General features: G+C 40.4%; 1 protein-coding gene across 1 annotated transcript in view; it reads left to right on the forward strand.

Annotated features, from left to right (window-relative positions):
* The first annotated feature begins 218 nt into the window (after positions 1 to 218).
* stxbp1b (syntaxin binding protein 1b) overlaps positions 219 to 24675 on the forward strand; it is a 41897-nt gene continuing 17440 nt past the window's right edge. Inside the window, exons 1-6 of the mRNA XM_079686843.1 lie at positions 219 to 325; positions 8396 to 8445; positions 8563 to 8644; positions 10338 to 10414; positions 11077 to 11155; positions 20655 to 20758. Coding sequence (XP_079542969.1) covers positions 289 to 325; positions 8396 to 8445; positions 8563 to 8644; positions 10338 to 10414; positions 11077 to 11155; positions 20655 to 20758 — 429 coding nt within the window. The 5' untranslated portion in view covers positions 219 to 288. The remainder of the gene's footprint in view (positions 326 to 8395; positions 8446 to 8562; positions 8645 to 10337; positions 10415 to 11076; positions 11156 to 20654; positions 20759 to 24675) is intronic.

Here is a 24675-nt window from a genome sequence, read left to right on the forward strand (position 1 = left end):
AGATCGGAGGGTGTGATAACGTGTGGCGTTTAATCAGCGTTGCTCATAACATGAATATGGGCGACACACCCGAAAGATCATAAAGTCAGGGTAACGATAAACCTGCTCTGAAATGTAGGCTACTTAAATGAATTTCCCCTCCATAGTTTCTGCAAATTTATGTTTACGGAAGTAAATATATCACAGGGCTTTTATTTTGGAATGATCGGACCGGAAGTGCGGTGCTCATCGCACAGAGCCTGACAGCAGGTGGCCCGTCAGTCAGTGAGGACGAGAACACGCAGCATCATGGCACCACTTGGTCTAAAAGCCATTGTCGGAGAAAGTGAGTTTATTATATTTCTAAGTATATTTGTACTTTCATACTGACATGTTGACATATAATCCATACTTGATTTGTTGTTAATTCGTTCAAAAGCATGTAAAGTAGGCCTAGTGAATGACGGGTTGTACCACAACAGTTGAGGACTTGAGGAACAAGGCGGCTTGCATTATGTCTCTTTCTCTGTGTTGATGGTAATGAATGCCGATGACGATGTATTCAACTTTATGTTGGGTAGTGCAATGCACATGGACGCACAGACCATGCGGCTTGCCTCTCAAATGTAAGTCAAATGGATTGACACAAAATATTTTCGGTGGTGTTTTGGCAAACCGGAGTGAAGTTTACATGGCTTTGTGAGCCATTATTGATGTATAAAGACGGTTATAGAGCACAGTCCTGGTTTGGTGTAGATCCGGCCTCGCTAATCTTTGGCTGCGGATTAAGGGCTGTGACATCATTTAGAGCAGAGTAGAGGTTTCTGCTGCTCCCCCATCACTATGCGGTAGACATTACACACCATGGAGTCATTATTATTAAACACCATGGAGTCATTACACATCATGGAGTTGTTATGATGACGCAGAGCGACAGGTCTGTCTGGTCTCGGGACTAAAGATGTGTTGGATGAAATGGTACTTTCATGTGGTTTGCCTTAAGATATTTAATGGCTTTAAATACATGAGTATTTAAAGAAGGCTTACTCCAGGTTTCTCTCTGTTTTACACAGTTTCAGCCAGAGGTGGAAGAAATATTCAGATGTTGTTCTTAAAGGGGACCTATTATGCAAAATCCACCTTTTCATATCTTTTATACATCAACATGTGTCCCCTCTTCTTCATGTCTCTTCTACATTAACATGTGTCCCCTCTTCTTCATGTCTCTTCTACATAAACATGTGTCCCCTCTTCTTCATGTCTCTTCTACATCAACATGTGTCCCCTCTTCTTCATGTCTCTTCTACATCAACATGTGTCCCCTCTGTGGAAAGAGATTCTGAAAGTTTCGGGAACAAAGATTCTCTCTCTTTTTGTCCTGATCCATTTCTATAAAAACCTGTCTGAAAATGAGCTGATCAGATTTTGGCCGCTTTATGATGTCATAACGATTACACCTTATCAACTGAATCTCCTCCTAGAGCACCATTGTGTTCTTTGTAACCAAATGTCTCTCAGAGGGGCGTGGGGAGGGGCTCCTTATTTTCATCTAAAGTAACAGACAGAGAATCAGTACTTTGGAAACAGGGCTGAAACAGAGGGGATTATGGGTAATGCTGCAATGACCTGTTTGGTGTTTGGAGCCAAACACTTCAGAGACATGTTTGTATATATCTGAGACCTATAATATATTGATGAAAAACAGTAGGCCTATAATAGGGGACCTTTAAGTCAAATGTATAATACCACAGTGTAGTAATACTCTGTTACAGGTAAAAGTCCTGAATTCACAATATTACTTAAGTAAGGCTACAAAAGTAGTAATATAATATAAACATAATATACCTAAGTGTCAAATTACTCATACTTAAAGTCCAAAGTGACCATTATTAGAATAATGTACTGTATATCATATCATAATTAGCTATGCATGGATGTATTGATTATTTTTATTTAGCCATTTTAAAATAATTACTTTTTTATTCAACTACAGTACTTGAGTGCATTTTACTTTGTTTTTTTCAATCAGTGGTTACAGCTCAAACACACACATGCAAACAGGATATACAAATTAGGCCAAAAATACACACATCCAAAAAAAACATGTATTGATGGAGAGGTGAAGGTGAAGGGGCTTCCATAGCTTTGCACAATGGAGCAGTTGGGGGTCTGGTGCCTTGCTCACGGACCCCTAGGCAGTACCAGGAGGTGAACTGTCACTTCACCAGGTACCAGTCAAAGTCAACTTAATTGTCAATCTTTCAGTTTGTGTGTACAGACAGCGAGATCGAAGCACCGTTTCCCACAATCCTTAATACAAAAACAACTATATATAAAAATATGTATGCAAATATGTATATACCTATACACAATCAAAGACACATTTATACATATGCACACATTAAGACCTAAATAAAAGCACAACAATCAATATATACAAAAATAACAGTCACTTCAATATCTCTGAGAATGTACATTAGTGCAAGACTGTTCATAGAAGCGTAAACAAGTGTCTGGTGCTGTATTTGAGTGTCTGTGTGTGCGGGGTGTTAAAGTCCAGTGGGGGCAGGGTGGAGGGAGGGGAGGGAGGCGAGAGAGTTCAGCCTCCTGACAGCCTGGTGGAAAAAACTGTTTTTTTACCACTTGAGGAACCAGGGTGGTGCTCGACCTCAGGCTGCGGAACCTTCTCCCTGAAGTCAGGAGGGTAAAGAGGCAGGTGGAGGGATGGGTGGGGTCACCCAAAATGCTGAGTGCTCTGCGGGTGAGGCGGGTGTTGTAGAGGTCCAGGATTGATGGGAGTGAGGCACCGATGATCCTCTCAGCAGTGTTCACTTTGGGAGTGATGGGAGTGAGGCACCGATGATCCTCTCAGCAGTGTTCACTATGGGAGTGATGGGAGTGAGGCACAGATGATCCTCTCTTCCTCACTATGCGCTGCAGGGTCTTGCGGTTGGATGCTGTGCAGCTTCCGAACCACAGCGTGATGCAGCTGCTGAGGATGCTCTCGATGGCGCCTCTGTAGAAGGAGAGCATGATGGGGGGGTGCCTCCTGCTTTCTTCAGTTTGTGGATGAAGTAAAGGCGTTGCTGGGCTTACTTGGTGATTGACGTGGTGTTGTTGGTCCAGGAGAGGTCCTTGGTGATGCACCCCCAGGAATTTGGTGCTGCTCACCTGCTCTATAGCAGCACCACCAATGGTCAGTGGGTGGGGGTGTTGGGTGTAGGCTCTCCTGAAGTCGACAACAATCCCTTTTGTTTTCTCCACATTGAGAAAGACCTCCTTCCTGTAGTGGGTCTCATCGTTGTTGCTGATGAGACCCACCACGGTTGTGTCATCCGCAAACTTGATGAAGTGGTTGGAGCTGTGGGTGGGTGTGCAGTCGTGGGTCAGCAGGGTGAAGCGCAGGGGACTGAGCACACATCCTTGGGGGGCCCCTGTACTCAGTGTGATGGTGCCTGATGTGTTGTTGCCGACCCGTACAGATTGGGGTTTGGCAGTGAGGAAGTCCAGCAGCCAGTTGCAGAGAAAGGGGCTGAGGCTCAGGTTTGTTAGTTTCAAACCAGCTGCTGTCCACACAACATATATATTATTTTGGTCTCCAGGGATTTCGAACCATTGAGCATCTGCAGACAATCTAGTTAACAAACTGAGCCCTTACTTTATAATACAGCCTGCAATTTCTGTGACATTCCCTGACATTTACCATGTATTTCAATTTCCATTATGGTGTTGTATAAATCAAGACATACAATCAAAAAACGAACCAGTTGCTAAGGTACAGTGGAACAAAGGAGCAGGCTAGCAATTGGGACATTTACAGAATTATTTAGGCCATAAGTATTTTTGTAAGTAACCTACTGGGTATCTTTTCGGTAGTTTAGAGGAGAGGAAAAACTATTGATACTCAAAGTGTTTTTGAGTTACTGCAGCGACTAACCGCATGAGCTATCACCACTCTTCAGCTCACTGAGCACTCTGAACATAATAAAAGCACTTCCTGCTCAGAGCCTTGGTGTGGTTTCCAGGGATGAGAGAGAAGTCTCTGGCTCTGGTTGGTTGAGAGGCAGTCCAGGTACCAGGATGTCATCGAACAATCACAAGTGAGTTGCTTGTGATGTGTCCTCTTTAAAGTTTATGGACACACCAATATTGGAAGACAGACATCCCAACCTGTGAGTTAGGACCGTCCGGGGCACACATCATCTTGAGATCCATTTGGGATTGTTTTCTGAGAGACATTAAATAAGGTTTATGAATACTAACTAGGGATGTAACGATACCCAAAACTCACGGTACGATAATATCGCGATAACAAGTCCACGGTACGGTATTTATCGCGATATTGAATAATAAAGGGAAGAAAAAAAAATCATAAAATATTTTTTTTCAATAAAACATTTTTTTACTCGGAAAATGTTTCTTTATTACATAATAAATCAGATTTTTACAGCCTTTTTGTAGGATAGCAGTATTTTAAAGTGTCAAAAACAAAATGACAGTAACAGACTGGAACAAGAAAACCAGTGTTTTTGTACCTACTGGTAGCTACTACCCAACAAAGTAAGCATTTTCTTTATGCCACTGCATCTCACAAATAAACAAGGACATTTAATAATCAGACCCTGCAATAAAATAAATCAAGTTTCACTTTAGTTTTTCAAGTAACTCAACTCAAACTCACTAGTCACTCACTCAGCATCATCAGACAGGTTTTTAGGAATATGAGAATGTCCACATTTCCAGGTATTTATAAGCTGGGGTGTTTGGGCATTTACAATATCCCCTGCTCTGGAAACAACTCTCTCGCTTGGTACTGATGTTGCTGGGACACCAGTGGTCGCGTTAACCGAATATTTTATTTAACAATGACGGAAAAATCTAAAAGCAGTCTGTCATTTTGACAGATTAGAACAAACTCGGAACAGCGCCAACGTTTCCACGCAGCGAGGCTCTGGTGTTATGCTGTGTTATGCATGCCCTCCAAAAGGAAATGATATAGTTCCCAAACCGTACTTTGCCGTACAGATCAATACATGTCTGGGAGGTTTTGCTTCACGCTGTGCGCGTCCCGCGAGGTGCATGCACACACGGCATAACACCGCCCCCCCCGTTGACAGTTCACGAGCATGCTCTATCGTGAACTGTTCAGACCCGACGGGTAATAAGGGATTATGACGGATATTTTACGATCCTGTCTGTCAAAATGACGGACAGCGAAAAAGTCTAACGCCAGGCTTATTGACATGGCGAGATATAACTATATGGTTGGTACTTGTCAATGTCTCTAGGTGTGTAAATGTAGCCCTGTAAATACGATGTCCTTTTGTGTTATCTGTTGTTTTATTTTCATGTTGTAACCTACTTGCTGCCATGTTGGACAGCTCTCTCTTGAAAAAGAGATCGATGATCTCAATGGGACCACCTGGTTAAATAAAGGTTTAAAAGAAAAAAAGTGTTTAAAAAAAAAAAAAAAAATGTAAAACATTTTTTTTTTTTTTAAATCGCGGTAGATTTTGTCAGTCTCACGACGGTATTGGGAAGTGTATTTACCGCGATATTCGGTATATCGTTACATCCCTAATACTAACCTGTTTCACCCCTCTGAATCTCCCTATGATTACATCTGTTGAAATGAATTAGTTATTTTCAAAATGTCTAAATCAAACTTTGCATCTGGATTGGGATCATTCTGCACATCAGCAGCCACCTGTTGTTGTTTGTCCCGCCGTAAAGCTTCAGGTCAGGTGGCGTCCCATTCTTTCCCACACACTTCCTCCTAATCCTGTTTACCAGCTGCTTCACCTGGCCTCGCCCTCCTTATCTCCAGCCTCCCTCCAACACAAACATCTGATGCACCCCAATGGAAATGTTTGTTGGTAAATCAAATCATTCGTCCTTTAGGGCAGTGGTCGCCAACCAGTCGATCGCGATCGACCGGTCGATCGTGAGTGTGGTGCGGGTAGATCGCGGACCGTTAAAAAAAAAAAAGTAACAAAAGAAAGACAAATAAAATTAAAATAACAATGTTTGAAAAATACGTTTTTAGATGTAAACCTATCATCCACCACCCCGTTAGCAGGTGCCACTTGATTGACATATATTTGAGACACCTCAATAATATAATACATTAACCGTGCTTTACGTGAACCTCATCATGAGTCATGACACAAGAGAGGACGGCAGGACTGCAATTTCCCGTGTTCAGTGAATGCAACAGAGGCAAGTCACCAGACCAATCAGAGAGTTGCATGGAAATACACGTGTGCTTGTGTCATTCAAGCTCGGCTCTGTGTGTGTGTGGCAATAGCGCATTTAGGGAGAGAGGGGGAGAGAGGGACCGGTGCTAGCGGGGACCGTGATGTTAGCATCTGGTTAGCTAGCTGCACTAACGGACATTAAGCGTCTTTGGGTCTAGAAAAGCGCTATATAAATCCCATTTATTATTATTATTATAAGGAGCTGTCTCCACAACAAGCTGGAGGAGAGTCCTCCCATGTCAGACTGAGGGGCTCAGGTGAGCTAAAGGACTCTGAGTGTTTAGAATGGTTTTGTCACAAATTATTCAAAAGATTGTTTCCGCGGCACACCTTCATATGATCATTATAGTTATACAAACAATAAGAGAATAAATGAAAAACAGGTATGAAATAGTCTACTATATGGCAGTAAAACAAGAATACAGTTTGAAAGGGGAGTGATTTGTAAAATATCCATAAAGAAAATCTGTTTACAATTCTGTTTCATCTGGGTGTTGAGAGAGGTATTCATAGATCTCTTCATGTTGCTCTCAAAGTGCACCAGATTGATGCTTTCAACTTCAATATTTAAAAAAAAATCTTCCCGGGGGAGCATCCCCCCGGACCCCCCTAGAGGAGGTGAGGACCCCCCTAGAGGAGGTGAGGTCCGCCCTCCAATAGCACTTTACCCCTGCTTATGCCGTGAGCTGTTTATGGAGCCTTCATTGTAACAGTAATTCAAATGCAATTAGCCTATATAAAAGGCCTCAAATTGGAAGCATTGTCTGGGCCGTCTTTTTCACTCAATTCTGCAATAGGTAGATCTCGCCTTTCACCTAGGCCGAGGTTGGTGATCTTGGGCTTAAAAAGGTTGGTGACCACTGCTTTAGGGGATACACCCCAGGTGAAACGTATAAGTAATCTATGTTTAGATGTGCACATTAGGCCTTTTCTAATACTAACTTTTATTGAATTTATAAGAAAAACTGAGAAATAAACACCTACATGTGTATTTTAGGTACACGTGTAGATGTATTCTTACTTGTTCTTACTACTACAACATGTTATGTAAGCAATATAGCCCAAACTCTAAACCATGAGAAAGGTAAGATACATTCTGCTCCCTCTGTCATTATGTCTTTCACAAATACCGTCATCAGCCCCACAGCGAGCTCACTTTCATAATGTGATCCGTGTGTGTGTGTGTGTGTGTGTGTGTGTGTGTGTGTGTGTGTGTGTGTGTGTGTGTGTGTGTGTGTGTGTGTGTGTGTGTGTGTGTGTGTGTGTGTGTGTGTGTGTGTGTGTGTGTGTGTGTGTGTGTGTGTGTGTGTGTGTGTGTGTGTGTGTGTGTGTGTGTGTGTGTGTGTGTGTGTGTGTGTGTGTGTGTGTGTGTGTGTGTGTGTGTGTGTGTGTGTGTGTGTGTGTGTGTGTCCGCTGACACAGAAACAGGAATAGCTGGGTGGGAGGCAGTAAGAGGATTGTAAGGATTGGCAGATTAGAGCAGTGATTGCCGCGTCCCTTCATGTCAGTCTGACAGAGGACAGATGCTCCCCCCACCTTTACAAGTCAAATACTGGATTCTGTCTCATCAGTTTGATTGGCGTCAGCAGCTACCACGTGTCCCTAATATCAATCAATCAATCACATTCTATTCATACAGCCAAATATCACACATTTACCTCCGGGGTAACAGTGTGTACAGAATACCCCCCCCCCCCCCCCCCACAGTTATTCGAGCACCAGTGGAGGAAAACATAATAAATGTTGTAGGAGCCATTTTATTGGTGTTGTCGGTTTGCCCTTGCACTCATAAGTCTTTCTGCAGGCTAGTGAGGGGAGCAGAGTGTTATTCCCAGTCCTGCAGCCATCAGATCTGGGCAGTACGAGGCAGGTTGACACATGTCATATCTGCAGCAGGAAATCTGATAGAACCAAAAATAAATCAACATGTTGACATTTCTCTTGGACATAACTACTGAAGATTCTTAAGAGCGAATTAAAGTCAGTCTCCATAGTTATACTTCACTTTATCAAAGCCAGCTCACCACAAGACTGATATCCAATTAGAATGCTTACTCAATCCCGGGTCTAATTAAACTGAGAGTTGAATGGTTGTGTTATGTGAAGTCCAGGTTTTTTTGTTGATGTCTTGACTATAATGAACTTTTCCTTCTTTACAGAGATAATGAATGATGTCATCAAAAAGGCACGAGAAAAAGGAAAATGGAAGGTAACGCTCTTGTTATAGTGATTAAATATGGCGTCATTCCCCTATGATCTTGACACTGGATAATAATATGTAAAAGAGAATGATGATTAAGCCCCCTGCTGTGTCACCGTGCTGCAGGTGCTGGTGGTGGACAGACTGAGTATGAGGATGATTTCCTCATGCTGTAAGATGACAGACATCATGTCCGAGGGAATCACAAGTAAGTTGCAGCTGGTCCCTCACCTCACTACAGCTGCGGCTTTGAAATAACTTTATACTCTATGCAGGATATATTAATTCAGTTCAGCTGGAAGGGTCTGTTTAAACCCACTATAAGTGGATGATTCATTTCTAGATTTTTTTATTTAAGTATTTATGGATGGAGGAACTGTGTTGAATTGCTCACATTGGCTTTCCAAACACCTTTCATGTGTTTCATTAAAGGAGACATGTCATGGCCATTTCTACTGATCATAATTCCATTGTTGAGGTCTACTAGAATAGATTTATATTGTGCAATTTTCCAAATTCACATTGGTTTCTCATACAGCATTTCTGTAAACTACGTGTATTCACTGAATTTCACTCTCTGCCTTTAACGGCTCGTTGTAGCTCCAATAGCTCCAGCCCCCACCCTCCCTGTGAGCACAGTGTGCTCTGATTGGTCGCGACGTTGTGAATCGCGCTGAGCTCCGTGGAGGTGTGGTTTCCTTGTTTAGCGATACACATCGAAACACAGCCAAACTCATCCTGAGCACATACAAAGTCACAGCCGAAGTAAAAACAATAAGTGGGGCTTGATATTGAGTAAGAAAAAGGTTGATAAACGCTGTGAGAATGGGTCTGCAGAGAGAATTTCACTGCGATCCCAACTGTCTGTTATCAGCCTGCAGCCAGGGAGGAGAAATCAGCAGAGCTGCCTGCACTGAGTGTGTGTGTGAGGAAGTCCGTGGATTGGTTAATTTGGACCAATCAGCCTGGTCATAGCTCTGGGCGTGGCTACTGGGTGTTCAGACGTCACAATGCCCAGGAAGAACATGAGAAATCTCCAACGAGGCGTTTTGGGGAGGTATTTTCTGTGTTAGAGTTTTACTCGCTACAGGGTGTACTTTGAGGGTTTGTGACTCTGCAGACCGTTTACATGCAGAAAAACCTCCATAACACACAAGGGGACGGGTAATAACCGGAAAAGCATGACATGGGACCTTTAAGCGTTGATATAAAGGAATCGCCTTTTTGATTTAATCGCAGAGGGTGAGATTGATATCTCATCTCGTGTGCATTTAGGAAACTACAGAGCTAGCTCGTCAGGATGTTGCTAGCATTGCTTAGCTCAAAGACAACACACAACCTGTCTGAGTGTGCAGAAACACACCCACCAATAATGGTAAGGTTTAATGCTTATAATGTTTTGGATGAAATGGCAATCAATGTCACAATTCTGATTAGTAATATGTGAGGTCTACCCACAATGAGTGCAAGCATTAAGCCTATGCCCTTTTTATTATGCGCACACTAAAAGTTTATCTCAACAATCTTAGTGATTATATATGTTTTGCAAAATGACTTGTAGGTTGACAATATAAATGTGTGTCCTGATTTGCATGTGTTATAATGTCACGTATTAAAATGTCTATCAGAAATAAGAGCCCCATGCATCCACAGCGATGAGTTCATGTACTCTACACTAAGCTCTTGGTGCTGTCTATCATTCACATGACATGGATGATGTTACATTTGAAAGATCTTGTAATAATTGGTAAATGTTTGCTGTAATTCAACAGCACTTCTGTTGCTTTGTGCAGGAACAGAAGTTCCTGCCGGCAGGGTCGTTTATTTTAAGTCCTTGTTTGAAGGCATAGTTCCGTAGCGCTGATGATGAATATTGATTATTGTTTTCCCCTGCTCTCCAGTTGTAGAAGATATAGGCAAGCGTCGTGAGCCTCTCCCCAGCATGGAGGCCATCTACCTGATCACCCCCTCAGACGAGGTACCGGTCACAGCCCCTTACCCTGGCTCTTCATGAGTTAACCGTACAAATTATTTCAGCATCTCGTTCATCCTTCAATATTTTGTTATTTTGTCAAGCAACCAACAACAGAATAGTTCAAAAATGAATTTCCAGTGGGTCTTATGGTTAGTGTGGTTTATTAAGATTAACATTTTTGTTCTTTTAAAACTCATGCAATGATAAAGTCAGACAAGATGTAGGGTTTTTGAAAAACTAATACATATCTGCATACACCGTAGAATACCGTTTTTTTTAACCAACATAGATCTTAGCCAGGCAGTCGAATCACTACTATAAAGCAGAACATGCATAACATATATAAACACAAACATATTGATTGATTGATTAATGTAGTGAATAATACCTGTTTAACATTGATCTCGATATTTCTAGTTCATGGTCATAGAGTCATGCTTTGTGTATCGGACATCATCAGTGTCATCTATAGCTCTGCTCTGATTGGTTGAATTTAAGAGTAATATATACTGTATCCTATAAATATATATACAATATGTATATATAAATATATTGCTAGTTCTGCTTGAAGATACATTAAGAAGCACACTGGGCTATTTCATTTCACTATCTTTTGAACAGAATTAATAACAGTTCTAGACTAAAGCCCTGTTCTGCTGTGTCAGTCTGTCGAGGGTCTGATCGATGACTTCAGAGACCCCCAGTTTCCAAGGTACCGAGGGGCTCACGTCTTCTTCACCGACAGTGAGTACTTCCATTCCTCACCAACAACACACACAGAGAGATATATTTGATGTAGTCAAGTTGACTCCTTGAACATTTATATTTTCTTTGTTGAAATACACTAATCCAGTGTCATGTCAGAAGTGGTTTATGGCTGATCCAATCTTAAAGTAGAGACCATCCAATAGCCCCGCCCCCCCCAAAGCTTGGTACATGCCCATCTTACAACTCAACCTTTATTTCGATGCTAACCACACATCCATACAGTTTCATGATAGCATGTTGCAGGGTGAGGCCATTGTGGCGGTTACATATTCTATGCACACATGCAGACAACAACTTATTTCTATAGGTAGAATACTTAATCATCATGATATTCTTGGAAGTTATGTCCCTTTCTACGTTGACTACTTATCACAGTTTGAGCGTGTGGCTGCACGTCATTGGATGAGACGTCTTCACAAGTCTACAATATTGCACGCTATCTGAAAATGCCCTTTGGAAGACTTTCCTTAATCCAACATACTAAAAAAGATTTCTCAAAAAATCCAATCTCTTCAGAAGGGTCAATCACAACAATCACCACCATAATCACTACCAGTTAGCAGGCAGCCTTGGTGAGAAAGAAATACATTAAGTAGGGGTGCACCGATAACAATACCAGTATTGGTCCAATACTGTGCTCATGTACTTGTAATCGCAAATCTACTCTGATCCAACTGCACCCAACACCGCTTTACAACAACGTGACGTTAACCTCTCCTCAGTTTAGCAGGTAGCCGGAGGAGGAGCAATGTCTGCAGTTTGGAAATATTTTAGGATAAGCGATGATGACAAAAGTAGAGCAGGCTACAAACTAAAAGGGATTAATGTGCAGTGACCAAGAAAGAACACCCAACTCATTATCCCGCTTATTACATGGTCACATACTAAAGAAACTAACCACTTTACTATTTTATTGACTAATTAATTTAACAGCACTGATCGATGTTCACTTCCTGTTCCGCTAACAAGTCCTTAATCCATGCCAAAGCCCATACTGTATTTTCTTCCTGTCTACCTTCTTTAGCCCCTTTTTTAATTTCCCCCTCCTCGACTCCTATCCTCGCCGCTACAGAGCCGGTGACATCAGCAAACTCAATAAACTGATTGAGAAGGCTGGCTCGGTCATTGGCATCAAACTGGACACTTTTGTAGCTGTGGTGGAGAGGAGGACACTGAACAGGCTTTTGTCCATCATAAATAACCCCACCCCCCTCTCCACCTGCACATACAGATAACCCCACCCCCCCTCTCCACCTGTAGCTGGACAGACAGATAACCTATGAAGGGCCGTGTAGGCCAAAATTCAAACTCACCTCATACACACACTACTGAAAACATCTGGCCTTGCACAAACACTACTGAACACCTCACACACAGACCACTGAAAACATCTGGCCTTGCACACACACAACTGAACACCTCGCACACACACTACTGAAAATTAACCTCACACACACACACTATTGAAATCCTCTCATATTCACTACTGAATACCTCAAACACACACAACTGAAAATTAACCTCACACACACACTATTGAAATACTTGTATTAATCCGTCCAACTGAGGTTTCTCCCAAAGCCTCTGCAGCTCTCTTGACACCACGCTGTCTCAATTGATCCACACTGTGAATATGAGAGGGGAAAATGTGTGTAATAAATGCTTTAGACAAAAATAAATATGAAGTTAACTGTTAGGAGTGTCTCCGTTTTTTAAATAAACAATACTATTACTGTATTTTAATATCTCACGTCTGAAAGTTTAATTTAAAAGAAAAGGCCCCAAAAATAAAGATTGGTATATCAATAAATGTAGTTGATTTTCTCTTTTTAATTTTTTTAAGTAGATAGAACTGGTAGTAAATACTTTTAATACAGTCTGGTTGCGGAGGAGGCACACAGGTAAGAGCACTAACTAGCTACCATCACATGTAACTAAGCTTGCCTTGAATTTATTAAAAGTATAATTAAGTAACAGCAACAAATCAATAACTAAAATCATGCATATATTTGAATCCTTGTTGGATCCACTGTTGAATTTACCACATATTATATGTAAATGACCCAATTTGTGTTCTAGACAGAAGGGGATGTTGCATTGTTTTTGTTGCTTTCGTTGCAGTTTCATATACGTCTTAATGGTAATTTAGGTTAACTTCCTGTATCGAAATGTTTTTATTTTGAAGGCGAGCTTACTCTGGTGACAGGAAGTTGTTGTTGTTATAGAAACAACATGACGGAGAAAGCAATATCTTCTAAATATAACGACGGAGAGAGAGAAGAATAAAGTGTACGGTTAATGTTGGCACCCCCCGAAGAGGCTAAAACTCTTATACGTTTTCTCTGGAGTTTAAATAAATTCTAATTGATCAGTAAAGTCTATGACCATTATTCGGAGGGAAATGCTACATTATATATTTTAGAAACCTGAAGGCATTTATAGATTTGTATGCAAGTATTATCCAAAAAACGCAATACCTCAGATCAGTGGTTCTCAACCTTTTCACACCAAGTACCACCTGAGAAAATAGTTGGCTCTCCAAGTACCACCATATGACCAATGTTAAAATACAGTCTATGCACAGTTCATGCAGGACTCTGAGGCAAATGTATTCATAATAATATTATTTATTGTGCTTACTCACTCACACACACACACACACACACACACACACACACACACACACACACACACACACACGCGCGCGCGCGCGCGCGCGCGCGCGCGCACACACACCACACAAGTGAGAATATAAAGAACACAATAATAACTTATTCTCACACAACGAATGTCAACTGTACACACATGTCATTTCCTGGACCTATACCAAAGTGTGGATTTAGGCCTCCTGCAACAACCCACATTGTAACAGAAAATGTCCTATTGGGAATTCAGTTCCACAATAATAATGAAGCCTCCAGGAGCAGATGAGCCTAAGGGCTAATAGCTCATCTTCAGTCTGCGGATGTTAGCTATTGCCATTTATGCGGTGGCAAAGTAAAAAAGAAGGAAAAAAAAGATAACAATTAAGGACAAGTGTGTGCTTTTTCAGCTTTTGACCTCGGTCACAGCCTTCTCTTCATCCTTTGAGCAAATGCCTTCTTCCTGAGTCACTTCTCTCCTCCATCACAGAGGCTGTGCATATCACTTTTGCGTTGCTGGCGGAGCCTGCGCTTGTGCTCGGTTGATGACTGTCCTTCTCCTCATTCACTTTCGCTGGTAATATTCTCCTCTGTACCTCTCTTCCGAATACCTCCCGTTTTGAGCCACATTTTTAACATCATTCCGCTTTCTTCTGTCTTTAGCTTGCTTGCAACATTTGCTAATCGTTCGCGGGTAGTAAGGTCGTAATTAGCAACGGCAGAAATAAATAAAAAAAATTTTTTCGTTTCTATATCTAAAAACAACTATAGCCTATTAGAACTAATTTAAACCACAGTTTCAATTATCTCAAGCTTATTTTCATTTGTTGTAGTATTTTGATTGTATGATTTATTTTTCAATTAATGTTATTCAATCAAGCCTCAAACTGATGGCACTTTTCCCTATAGCCTGTTTTAAATTGAAGTTTTCTGAGGCTAGTGCCTTCTGTTAACATATTCTCCAACCATCAGCTGCTTTTGCAGTAATAAGTAGTGTACCTTAATGTCCCAAATGTGCACAATGTAGTGACTTATTTTGGTCTTTTTGTTCACTTAGTTGTGTTTCCTGTATTTTATATGTCTGTGTTATGTGTAAAGGTTAAAGGTGGGGTAGGTAAGTTTGACAAACCGGCTCGAGATACATTTGTTGTTATATTCCTTGGAATGCTCTTAACATCCCGATAGCAATGAATATCTTAAGTGCTTTGACAAAAAATCCATAAAAAAATGTCATCTGTGGAAGCCGTAGTACTGTAAAAAGCACGACCAATCATTTAAGCTTCCCGGCTAAAATAACTGGATGGCCTACCTGCCTGTCAGCCTTCCATCTGTGCTCAAACTTATCTCGTGCCCTCATTGGTCATGTGCGCGTTCGTGTGTGTTGGAGGAGGGGCTCTGTAAGGAAGTGGCAGATTTTTTCCGGTTGCGTATTTTCAAATTCGAGCGCACTCGAGCTGGTTTCTCCAAAATTACCTACCCCACCTTTAAATAAAATAAAAAAATATTCTTTTAAAAAATATTATTTTTAAAAATATTTTCTATATGTCAGATTCAACCCACTCTCTTCAGTCTGCGTACAAATGACATGACTTTACACATTGGAAAATGCGTGCAATAGATACGCTAAAGTCCGATTTTGCGTGCCTATCATACGCCAACTATTCCCATTGAGTTCTGAGTCCGAGTTTTGCGTGCATATGAGACGCAAATGTATACGGGAAGAAGACCGGAAGCTGTGTGGTCCATAAAAACATGTTATTACTCAACATCAAGCCACGATTATTGATTTTATTTTAAATCATATAATGTCGGACTTTTTTTGCCGTCCGCGAGGAAAAGAAATGGGGCTCAGAGCCTCAGAATACTGAAATCTGTATTTTATAAAATCTTTTTTTCCTTCGAATTTGTTATCCTTTTCTAAATAACACACTGTTATTTACTCAACAATAACACACAATTATCCTTGTTTTTATTTATTTGTTTAATTCTATAATATTGGGCTTTTTAGCCGTCCGTCAGGAACAGATTTTCAAAATAAAGTCACCGGAAACAGACGTTCAAGCTCGATGATTGGATGTTGTAGCCGCAATGCACGCTGGATATGGTGTTTCCCCAACCCAGTCTCACAAAAAAACGTGTAATAACTATGTTGGTCCACAATGTAGGACGTAGTATTTCTACAAAAACGCCTACGTTTTTTTTCACCATTCATTCCAATGGCTGGCGTCTATGTCACGTGATCTTCAAATTTCTCCTTGCAGAAAAAAAAACATGGCCATTAAAATGTGTTTTGATGTCATTTGATGCGAGAAATATGAGTTGTTATTTCAGATTATGTGTGCAGTGGATGTACATTATCTTTAGTTGCTAGTTATTACGAAGATTACTTCAGGAAATTGTGTCTATACAACCTTTTCATTGTTACCAAGTTGGTTGCTAGGGACGCTGCTATTGATATTATTTCTGTTATGTTTTGTAACTGTTTAATGGTGTTATCTTTATTGCTACCCCCTTCCCCGTCAATTTATAGTGTTGGTCCACAGCGCAAACGTATTAGTTTAACAAAATCTGCATCTAAAATTGTGGCATAGATACGTTATTTTCCTCTGTGCAATTCTCCATTTACTCAACAATAACACATAATTATCCTTGTTTATTTATTTGTTTGATTAATAAACACATGTTGGAGTCCATCAGGACCGAGGGTCGGAGCAGCTCATTTGCTTTAGAGAATATTACACCCGGAAGTAAGTATTCTCTCCGCTTCGCTTGACAAACCCTGTGATAGTCCTCAAGCTCTGTGATTTTGGATGTTTGAGTGTGCTCCGAGGGTTACGCCCATAGTACGCCGAGCGTCGAACAGCACTTGAAATCGGATGGAACCACGGCAGACTGTCCAAAACTGGATTTGAACGGGTCCACCCCGTCGCCCCCTCCTCCACCCCGTCCCCAGAACTACACATGCTGGCTATTGTGTTTCGCAACATGTTCTCTATGGCACGTCTCTACTGGGAGTTATAGTTTTAAAAAACGTTTTCGTATTTCCCATAATAAGAAGTTGCTAGTTTTAAACTGTGTATATCCCTGGAGGTTTAGGGAATAGGAACACTCAAATTTAAAACATATAATTAATAAATGGGTGAAAATTGCTTATGCCCATAATGTGCAGCATTAATATATATACCCACATGACAGCTAAGGTCAGAAGAGCTTTATTTAACAGCTGGTCTTATGTTTGTGACCCCTCCTGTTGTTAATTGATAAGCCTGAAACATGCACTTCTCAAGGTTCAGAGGCAAATTTTGCAAATATGGCAGTAGCCATCGATCATCTTAAGATAAGATATACTTTATTGATCCCAAGTTGGAAACATTTGCGTTACATCAGCATGTGTAACAGTTGTAAATATGCAGTGGTGTTTATTTGTAAATCATTTAGTATAATCACACAAACTCTGTGTTTTATATTTAATAATTCTGTGTTCTTTATTTATTGATTGTTCAATACCTGACAAGGCCGGAGATTAAATATCTACATACATCTTATAAGTGTATAATGTATAATATCCGTTAAAATAAGTGCTTCAACATAGTTAACATTGCTGGACGTACACAAATATTGATAGATTTCTTTTTATGCACTATTGAGGAACCTGCGACCCAAGTTTTTCATTCATTGCATAACTACACCGTTTGTGTATATGATATGTCAATAAACCTTAGAAAATCTTGAAATCTTGAAAGGGATGTGCAAAATAGTCATTATATACAGTCTTAAATTAACTATTAGTAGAGAATAACGAGTAATGAATATAATTTATAGGGATCCTATTAATATCTAATAATAAAAAGAATGAAATACAATAACATTCTTTAACCACTAGGTGTCCCTTTATATCAGCTGTGCACCGTTATGGTGTAAATACAGCCTATCTACCAATTGGATCAAATATAAAAGTCAGCCGAATTAGTGTTGATACTGCGAGGAGACGTATTGTGTGAAAATAAATGTAAGATGTTGTTTAATTGCTGAAATATTTATGATCCACGTCACGTTTTCAGTGTTGGCGGCAGTTCCTCATGTTTGTCTAGAAGTCTTCTCATCAGGGCTCTATAAATAGAGAACTACGACAGGTATGTAATATGTAATGCAGCTGAACCGTGTATTACAATGCCGTTATGTGATGACTTTCAAAGAGAAAAGCAAGCACACTCGGAATAAAGTATTATTATTTTTTTTTTAAATGTTTTCGGTCTGTTTCCGGTATTTGTTTATGACGATGTGATGTGAGATGTGAGACTTGAATTGCACAGGTGAAAATAACGTATCTATGCCACAATTTTAGATGCAGATTTTGTTAAACTAATACGTTTGCGCTGTGGACCAACACTATAAATTGACGGGGAAGGGGGTAGCAATAAAGATAACACCATTAAACAGTTACACAACATAACAGAAATAATATCTATAGCAGCGTCCCTAGCAACCACCTTGGTAACAATTAAAACGTTGTATGGACAAAATGTCCTGAAGTAATCTTCATAATAACTAGCCAACTACAGATCATATACATCCACTGCACACATAATCTGAAATAACAACTCATATTTCTCGCATCAAATGACATCAAAACGCATTTTAATGGCCAAACTAACTTTAAAATAGGCCTTTTCCACCGAGAATAAAACAAAGTTCGGCCATGTTTTTTTTTTCTGCAGGGAGAAATTTGAAGATCAGGTGACATAGACGCCAGCCATTGTAATGAATGGTGAAAAAAAACGTAGGGATCTTACAATTTCAGAGGAGTTTTTGTAGAAATACTACGTCCCAACTTGTGGACCAACGTAGTTATTACACGTTTAGATGTGAGACTGGGTTGGTCTCTCAAGCAGTTATATGTGTGCCTTGCTCACAATTGACTCATTGACACAATGAGCAGGCGACCTATTAGGCTATTTTCTGTACGAGGGGCTCTGGACACATTTTTTAACCAGATGAAGAGGAGATTGAACCAGATGAAGAGGAGATAGAGGAAGATGTCTCAGAAATGGAAGACAACAGCGATCCAGACTATGAGCCTACAACAGACCAGGAAGAGGCACCCTAGGGAGAGGCCCCTGTGGGAGAGGAGGGAGAGGCCCCTGAGATAGAGGCCCCTGAGATAGAGGCCCCTGAGATAGAAGCCCCTGAGGGAGAGGAGCCTGAGGTGACGTTCCACAATTTTGCATTGCCAACCATGTGCGTGAACACATGTGAGCACACACACACACACACACACACACACACACACACACACACACACACACACACACACACACACACACACACACACACACACACACGTTCTGTTATGGTATATTTCTCTGTCAATAAATGTTCATTGAAGAAACCAGTATCAGTGTCTTATTTTATATTCATCACAGTGAATGCTGAACTTGATGGGCCCACCGGTGGGTCTGGACCATGACATGAAATAGTGGCTTGCTTGTATCAAATCAATACATCCCATACATCATTGGAACGGGAAGAATCTCATCTACAACACTAACTAAATCATTTCCATTTCCAGTAAACACAGCCTACATGGTAAGCATTTTTATAATATACAGTAATGTAAAATAAGCACTATCTTTGAATTTACTGCCAAAAATAATATGAAATCCACCCCTGGTGTCATTATGTCTGTCATCCTTTGATTCTACTTGCTTTGACCGTTCAAATTAGTTGTCAACCATCAAAATTGGATAAGGGGTTCCAGAGATATCACTGCAAAACACACCGGCCAATTTTGACCGACAATAGCATGGGAAGGGGGGTATGACCTAACGCAAGAGAAGGGTTAAGGATGCGCACCAAGCAACATCTCCAGATGCTTCTTTGAGAACCAGGGCAAACAAGTTATGTAAACCCCTGGTTATAGCTCCTCCAGAGAGCCTCCTCTCTCCTCTCTCCTCTACATCAGTGTATCCTGGGTTATAGCTCCTCCAGAGAGACTCCTCTCTCCTCTACATCAGTGTATCCTCGGTTATAGCTCCTCCAGACAGCCTCCTATCTCCTCTTTCCTCTCTCCTCTACATCAGTGTATCCTCGGTTATAGCTCCTCCAGAGAGCCTCCTCTCTCCTCTCTCCTCTATATCAGTGTATCCTTATAGCTCCTCTGGAGAGCCTGCTCCATCCTCGGTCCTCGATGGGCATTTAGAGAAATTAGATGTCCTTCAAAATGGCGCTCTGACATCGATTTCATGTTCACTACAGAGGAGTCGAGGAGGAGAACATTTGAGAAATTAGAAATGGCTTTGGTGATCCAGCATGAAAAAATGTTTCAACTTTAACAGCAAAGCAATAGTACGATAGTAATAGTCATAGTATATTATATATATAATATATATATAATAGTATATAATACTAATAGTAACTAGCAATAGTACAGGACGCAATAGTAGGGCGACAGGACGCTCATCGACGGCCAGACATCTATCGACGGCCGAAATCGGCTTGGTGTGTCGGGGCCTCACTTAAACACTTCTACTTAACATGTTCTTATCAAGCTCCATGTCCCACTTTGAACAGCAGGCCTAAACCACTGCCTGTGAGCCCAAATGAAAAGAACTAACATTTGGCATCATCAGGTTTTTTTTCAAGTGAACAGAAGACCTTAAAAATATTTGTACAAGCTGTGTAGTACTCAAACTTGCTTTTATATGTGAACAACTGAATTTCCTCTATCAATAAACTGTATATATTTTTTATTTGAATAAAGTTGAAATATTCATGATTGATATAACTTCTTATTATCTCAGTAAGTCAGTGTGTTTCTCTGTCTTGCTCTCCAGCGATCCCAGACTCTCTGTTTGGACTGCTGACCAAATCCCGCGCCTCCAAAGCCATGAAGGCGTTGACTGAGATCCACGTGGCCTTTCTGCCCTACGAGTCTCAGGTACACATCGTATACACTTTTGGATTAGGCTACATATGTTCATCTGATTAATCATCATGTTTGATTATAGCCATTTAAAAAACATGTGAAATTGTAACATGAATTCTTACTTCAGCAAAAGAAGCAGTATCAGCTTTCTGTTTCTCAAGTAGCTTGACAACTTTGCATAAAAGACTAGATTGAAATATAAAGGTGCGGACAGATTTACAATAGGGGGGGGGGGGGGAGTACTGAGGATCAGAGCAGCAGCTTTAGCTTCAATCCTCTCGTCCTGTACTTTTAATCCGGAGAGGGAGGCCCTGCCCTCATTGGATGACAGAACCAATGCTCATACTCTGCAGCCAATGGCAGCTCAGATAAGATGTGTGACAAGAGATAGCACAGAGATTGCTGTCATGTGATGCAGTCAGCAGCAGATGGGTGCAAACCATAGGTGCAAACATGTATTTGAGTGAGTTTGTGAGTGTCTCATTGTGTCAGCGTTTGAATGCCAGTTTGAAGGATAAACGTCTCTGGTGGTCAATATTTATACTTAATATTTTTAGCTCAACAAATTTCAAGCCCAAATATTATTATTTTTAAATACGATCTTCCTGTCATTGCGGACATTTTTTAACACTCCATTAAGATCCTTATAAATCACAAAAACTCTTGATTAAATACGTTTATAAAATAGACAATCCTTGCTTTAGATTAATTTAGTTTTATTTGTTATCTTTTATTTTATTGAGTGATCAAAAAAGGCTGGGCGGTATGACAAAAAACTAATAAAATGTGTAGCCCAGTTATTCCCTAGTTTAATCAGGCAAGGGCCCTGAGTTCGTTAACTCAATACATCTAATTTACAATGAAGAGTACATAAGGTAATGTTGTCTTATTTCTATTAAATGATCCTGTTTATATTTTACCAATGTACCCTTTGTGTTATCTTGAGTCCCTTAGTTTAAGCACCTTTAAGTACTGTAACTTTGCTAGTATTAGATTAGGTCTACTCTACTATAACATATACACACTGAACAATTTAGAGTGACATATAATAGAGTGACATATAATATAAATGTATATTTAAATGTGTTGAGCACAATGACACTTACCTTAAAACCATTAGTTTAAATACCTCTATTGATATAAATCACCACATATCACAATGGAATCAGTTTTAGAAATAGAGATCTCAATTATTGACTGTATACTTGTGAACAAACAAGAGGAAATATAAAGTCAGAATGTACCTTCAATAATGTCTGATTAATAATCCCTTTAACTGGAAATTATTATAATATCAAAATATTATAAGGTCACCTTTGAATACAATTTCACACTTAACCCAGTGGGCCCACACTCACTCAGCACACACACACACAAGCCGGCAAATAAAATGAAATAAAACCCCTCACGTTGCAGGCCTGATGTGATGCTTGAGAGCGTTGAAAGTCAAAACTATTTGTCTTCTTCACTCAAATGAGCAATAAAACCAGAGCGATACCTTACATCTTCAACTCCAAACTGCAGCTGTACCGATCGCTCAGTCTCAGATGGCGATCAACGGTGGCGGGAAGGTGTCCAGCGACGGCGTGCTCTCTCGTATTGTCCAAAACTCCTCACTGTCACCAACTTGCAGCAAAACTGATAAAGGTCTTCAGGGTTTTCATGCCGAAAAACCCCGAACTGAAGCCAATAACGCCAGCTGAGTTGGCTATAACGTGGCTAAGAGTCCATTCACTGTATTAATGAATGCAAACACTCTAATGCTAACAAGCTAATACACACACGTGGATAGCTCTGGGACAAACTTCTAATAGAAAGGTAATCAGTTCCTTGCAGACAGCGTGTAGAAAATAATCCATATGAAGACTGTCGAGTTGATAATCTTATATATATCAGGTATACAGTCAGGTGGAGCTTCAAGCTGTTCCACGTACCTAGGAGAGTCTCCAGCGGAGCCCAGGATACTGATTCGCTGGCATATGGACTTAACTCCAGCTCGAGAGATGTTATGCCACTCAGTCTCTTCTTCTATTGGTTCCATTCTTGATAACAGATCAACGTCAATGTTGTTACTGCCAGGTCTGTAGATAATGTGAAAATCTTACACTGACAAATCCGACGATGTCCCGTAGCGTTGAGCTTCGCTGTGGAACACATATGGTTTGTTTGGGTCAGCAAAAGCCAGAACCGGGGTTGTCGTGAGGCAGAGTTTTATTTCCTCAAATGCTTCAGAGCATGAGTCATTCCACCTCGCTCCGAATGGATCCCGTTCATTCAGATAGACATCTTTTTGTACTTTCTTTGGTTTTCTCCCATGCTGTGTGGGGGCATATCGCTTAATGAGGTCAGTCAAGGGAAGGACAATGGAAGAGTAATTGTGGATACATTGGCGATAATACCCACAAAATCCTAAAAAGGATCGTAGGGTCTTCAAGTTGGTAGGCTTTGGCCAGGTGGTGACAGCCTCAATCTTCACTGGGTCTGCTGCTACACCCTCAGCTGAGACTATATGACCCACATACTTGACTCTCGTTTGACAGAATCGACATTTGTCAATGGAGATCTTGAGCCCTACTTCTTGGAGTCTGTTCAAAACCTTTAGGAGTCGTTCTTCATGTTCTTCCAGTGTCTTCCCAAACACGATCAGATCGTCCAGATACAGATGTAGCACCTCATTTCAGACTCCAGCTTACAGCTTCCTGCCTACGACCTGCCTAACACCAGTATCGAGGAATGTTAAGCCCTCCCACTATTTTCCAAGAGGGCATTGCCAGATTTTCAATTTCAGGTTTTAACCAGGAGATGGCGCTTCATTCACAAATACAGAAAGACAAGTTTCATGGACTTTCAGTTGTGTTTTGAAGAGCATTTGAACACATCAATATTTTAGATCAACTAAAGTATATCTAATCTTGTAATTCAATAATATATAGTCTTTATATATTAAATAATCATAATTATAATGTAAATGTTTACATTACACTTCTTTATTTGTTATGCTCATACTTTTACCTTTACAATCGTTTGCTTTAATATGCAGTATATTTTTTTTATTTTTTTTTGTTTGCTTCCTCCTGCTCCCTTTCGGACACATACTGTATGATTTATTATTATTATTAATATGAAGATATTATTACGATAAGATAAGATAAGATGTTACTTTATTGATTGAACATTTTAGTTTAGAATGTGCTGTCCCACGGTAATTCAGAAGGCTCACAGGTCACATTCCGACCATTATTTAAAACAATAAGTGCTTTCACACCGTCTACAGTTTGATTTGTATAGAGGGAGCTCTGTGGCTGAATGGCCAGCGATTAGGTGTGGCGCATTTATCATAGGTGATCAGAGCTAACTGCCTGCCGTCAGATTTCATTTAAAAAACAGATCTGATTTTAAGACTATTTCTGCGCTCATAAAGAATGATAAGAATAAGAATAATGCGTATTGAACTGGTTTAATTAATTAGTGAGTTTATTTAACACTAGAACCGCCAATCGGGTCAATTTGTGTGATGTGTGTTGTGTGTGTGCAATGTAACTTTTTTTCAATAAAATATTAAAGTCTCCCAGTCCGTGACTTTTCCTGAAAGTGTGTTATGTAGCACCCTATGTTGTTAAAAATTGCATTCTAATAGCGGGATTTGACGGTTTTTGCTAGGCCTATACAAAAACCTCTGGCGGTTCTAGTGTTAAAGTAATTAGGTACAGTAGAAGCCATTTTTTATCAGTAACGAATTTAGCAGTTGAACATAAAAGTCAACTAACTGACGGTCACTTGCAATGACAGTGTTGTGTCTAATTGTAAGCTTGTCACTCAGAGTAACCTACAGTTAATTTAGCTGCTGTAGAAGAAAGATCAGGGGGGGAGAGGGGGAGAGAGATGTGTGGTTGATGGGCCATTAGTTGTGTAAATACACAGCTGAGAGC

Source organism: Notothenia rossii, assembly GCF_949606895.1.
Source record: "Notothenia rossii genome assembly, chromosome: 6".
Classification (NCBI taxonomy): domain Eukaryota; kingdom Metazoa; phylum Chordata; class Actinopteri; order Perciformes; family Nototheniidae; genus Notothenia; species Notothenia rossii.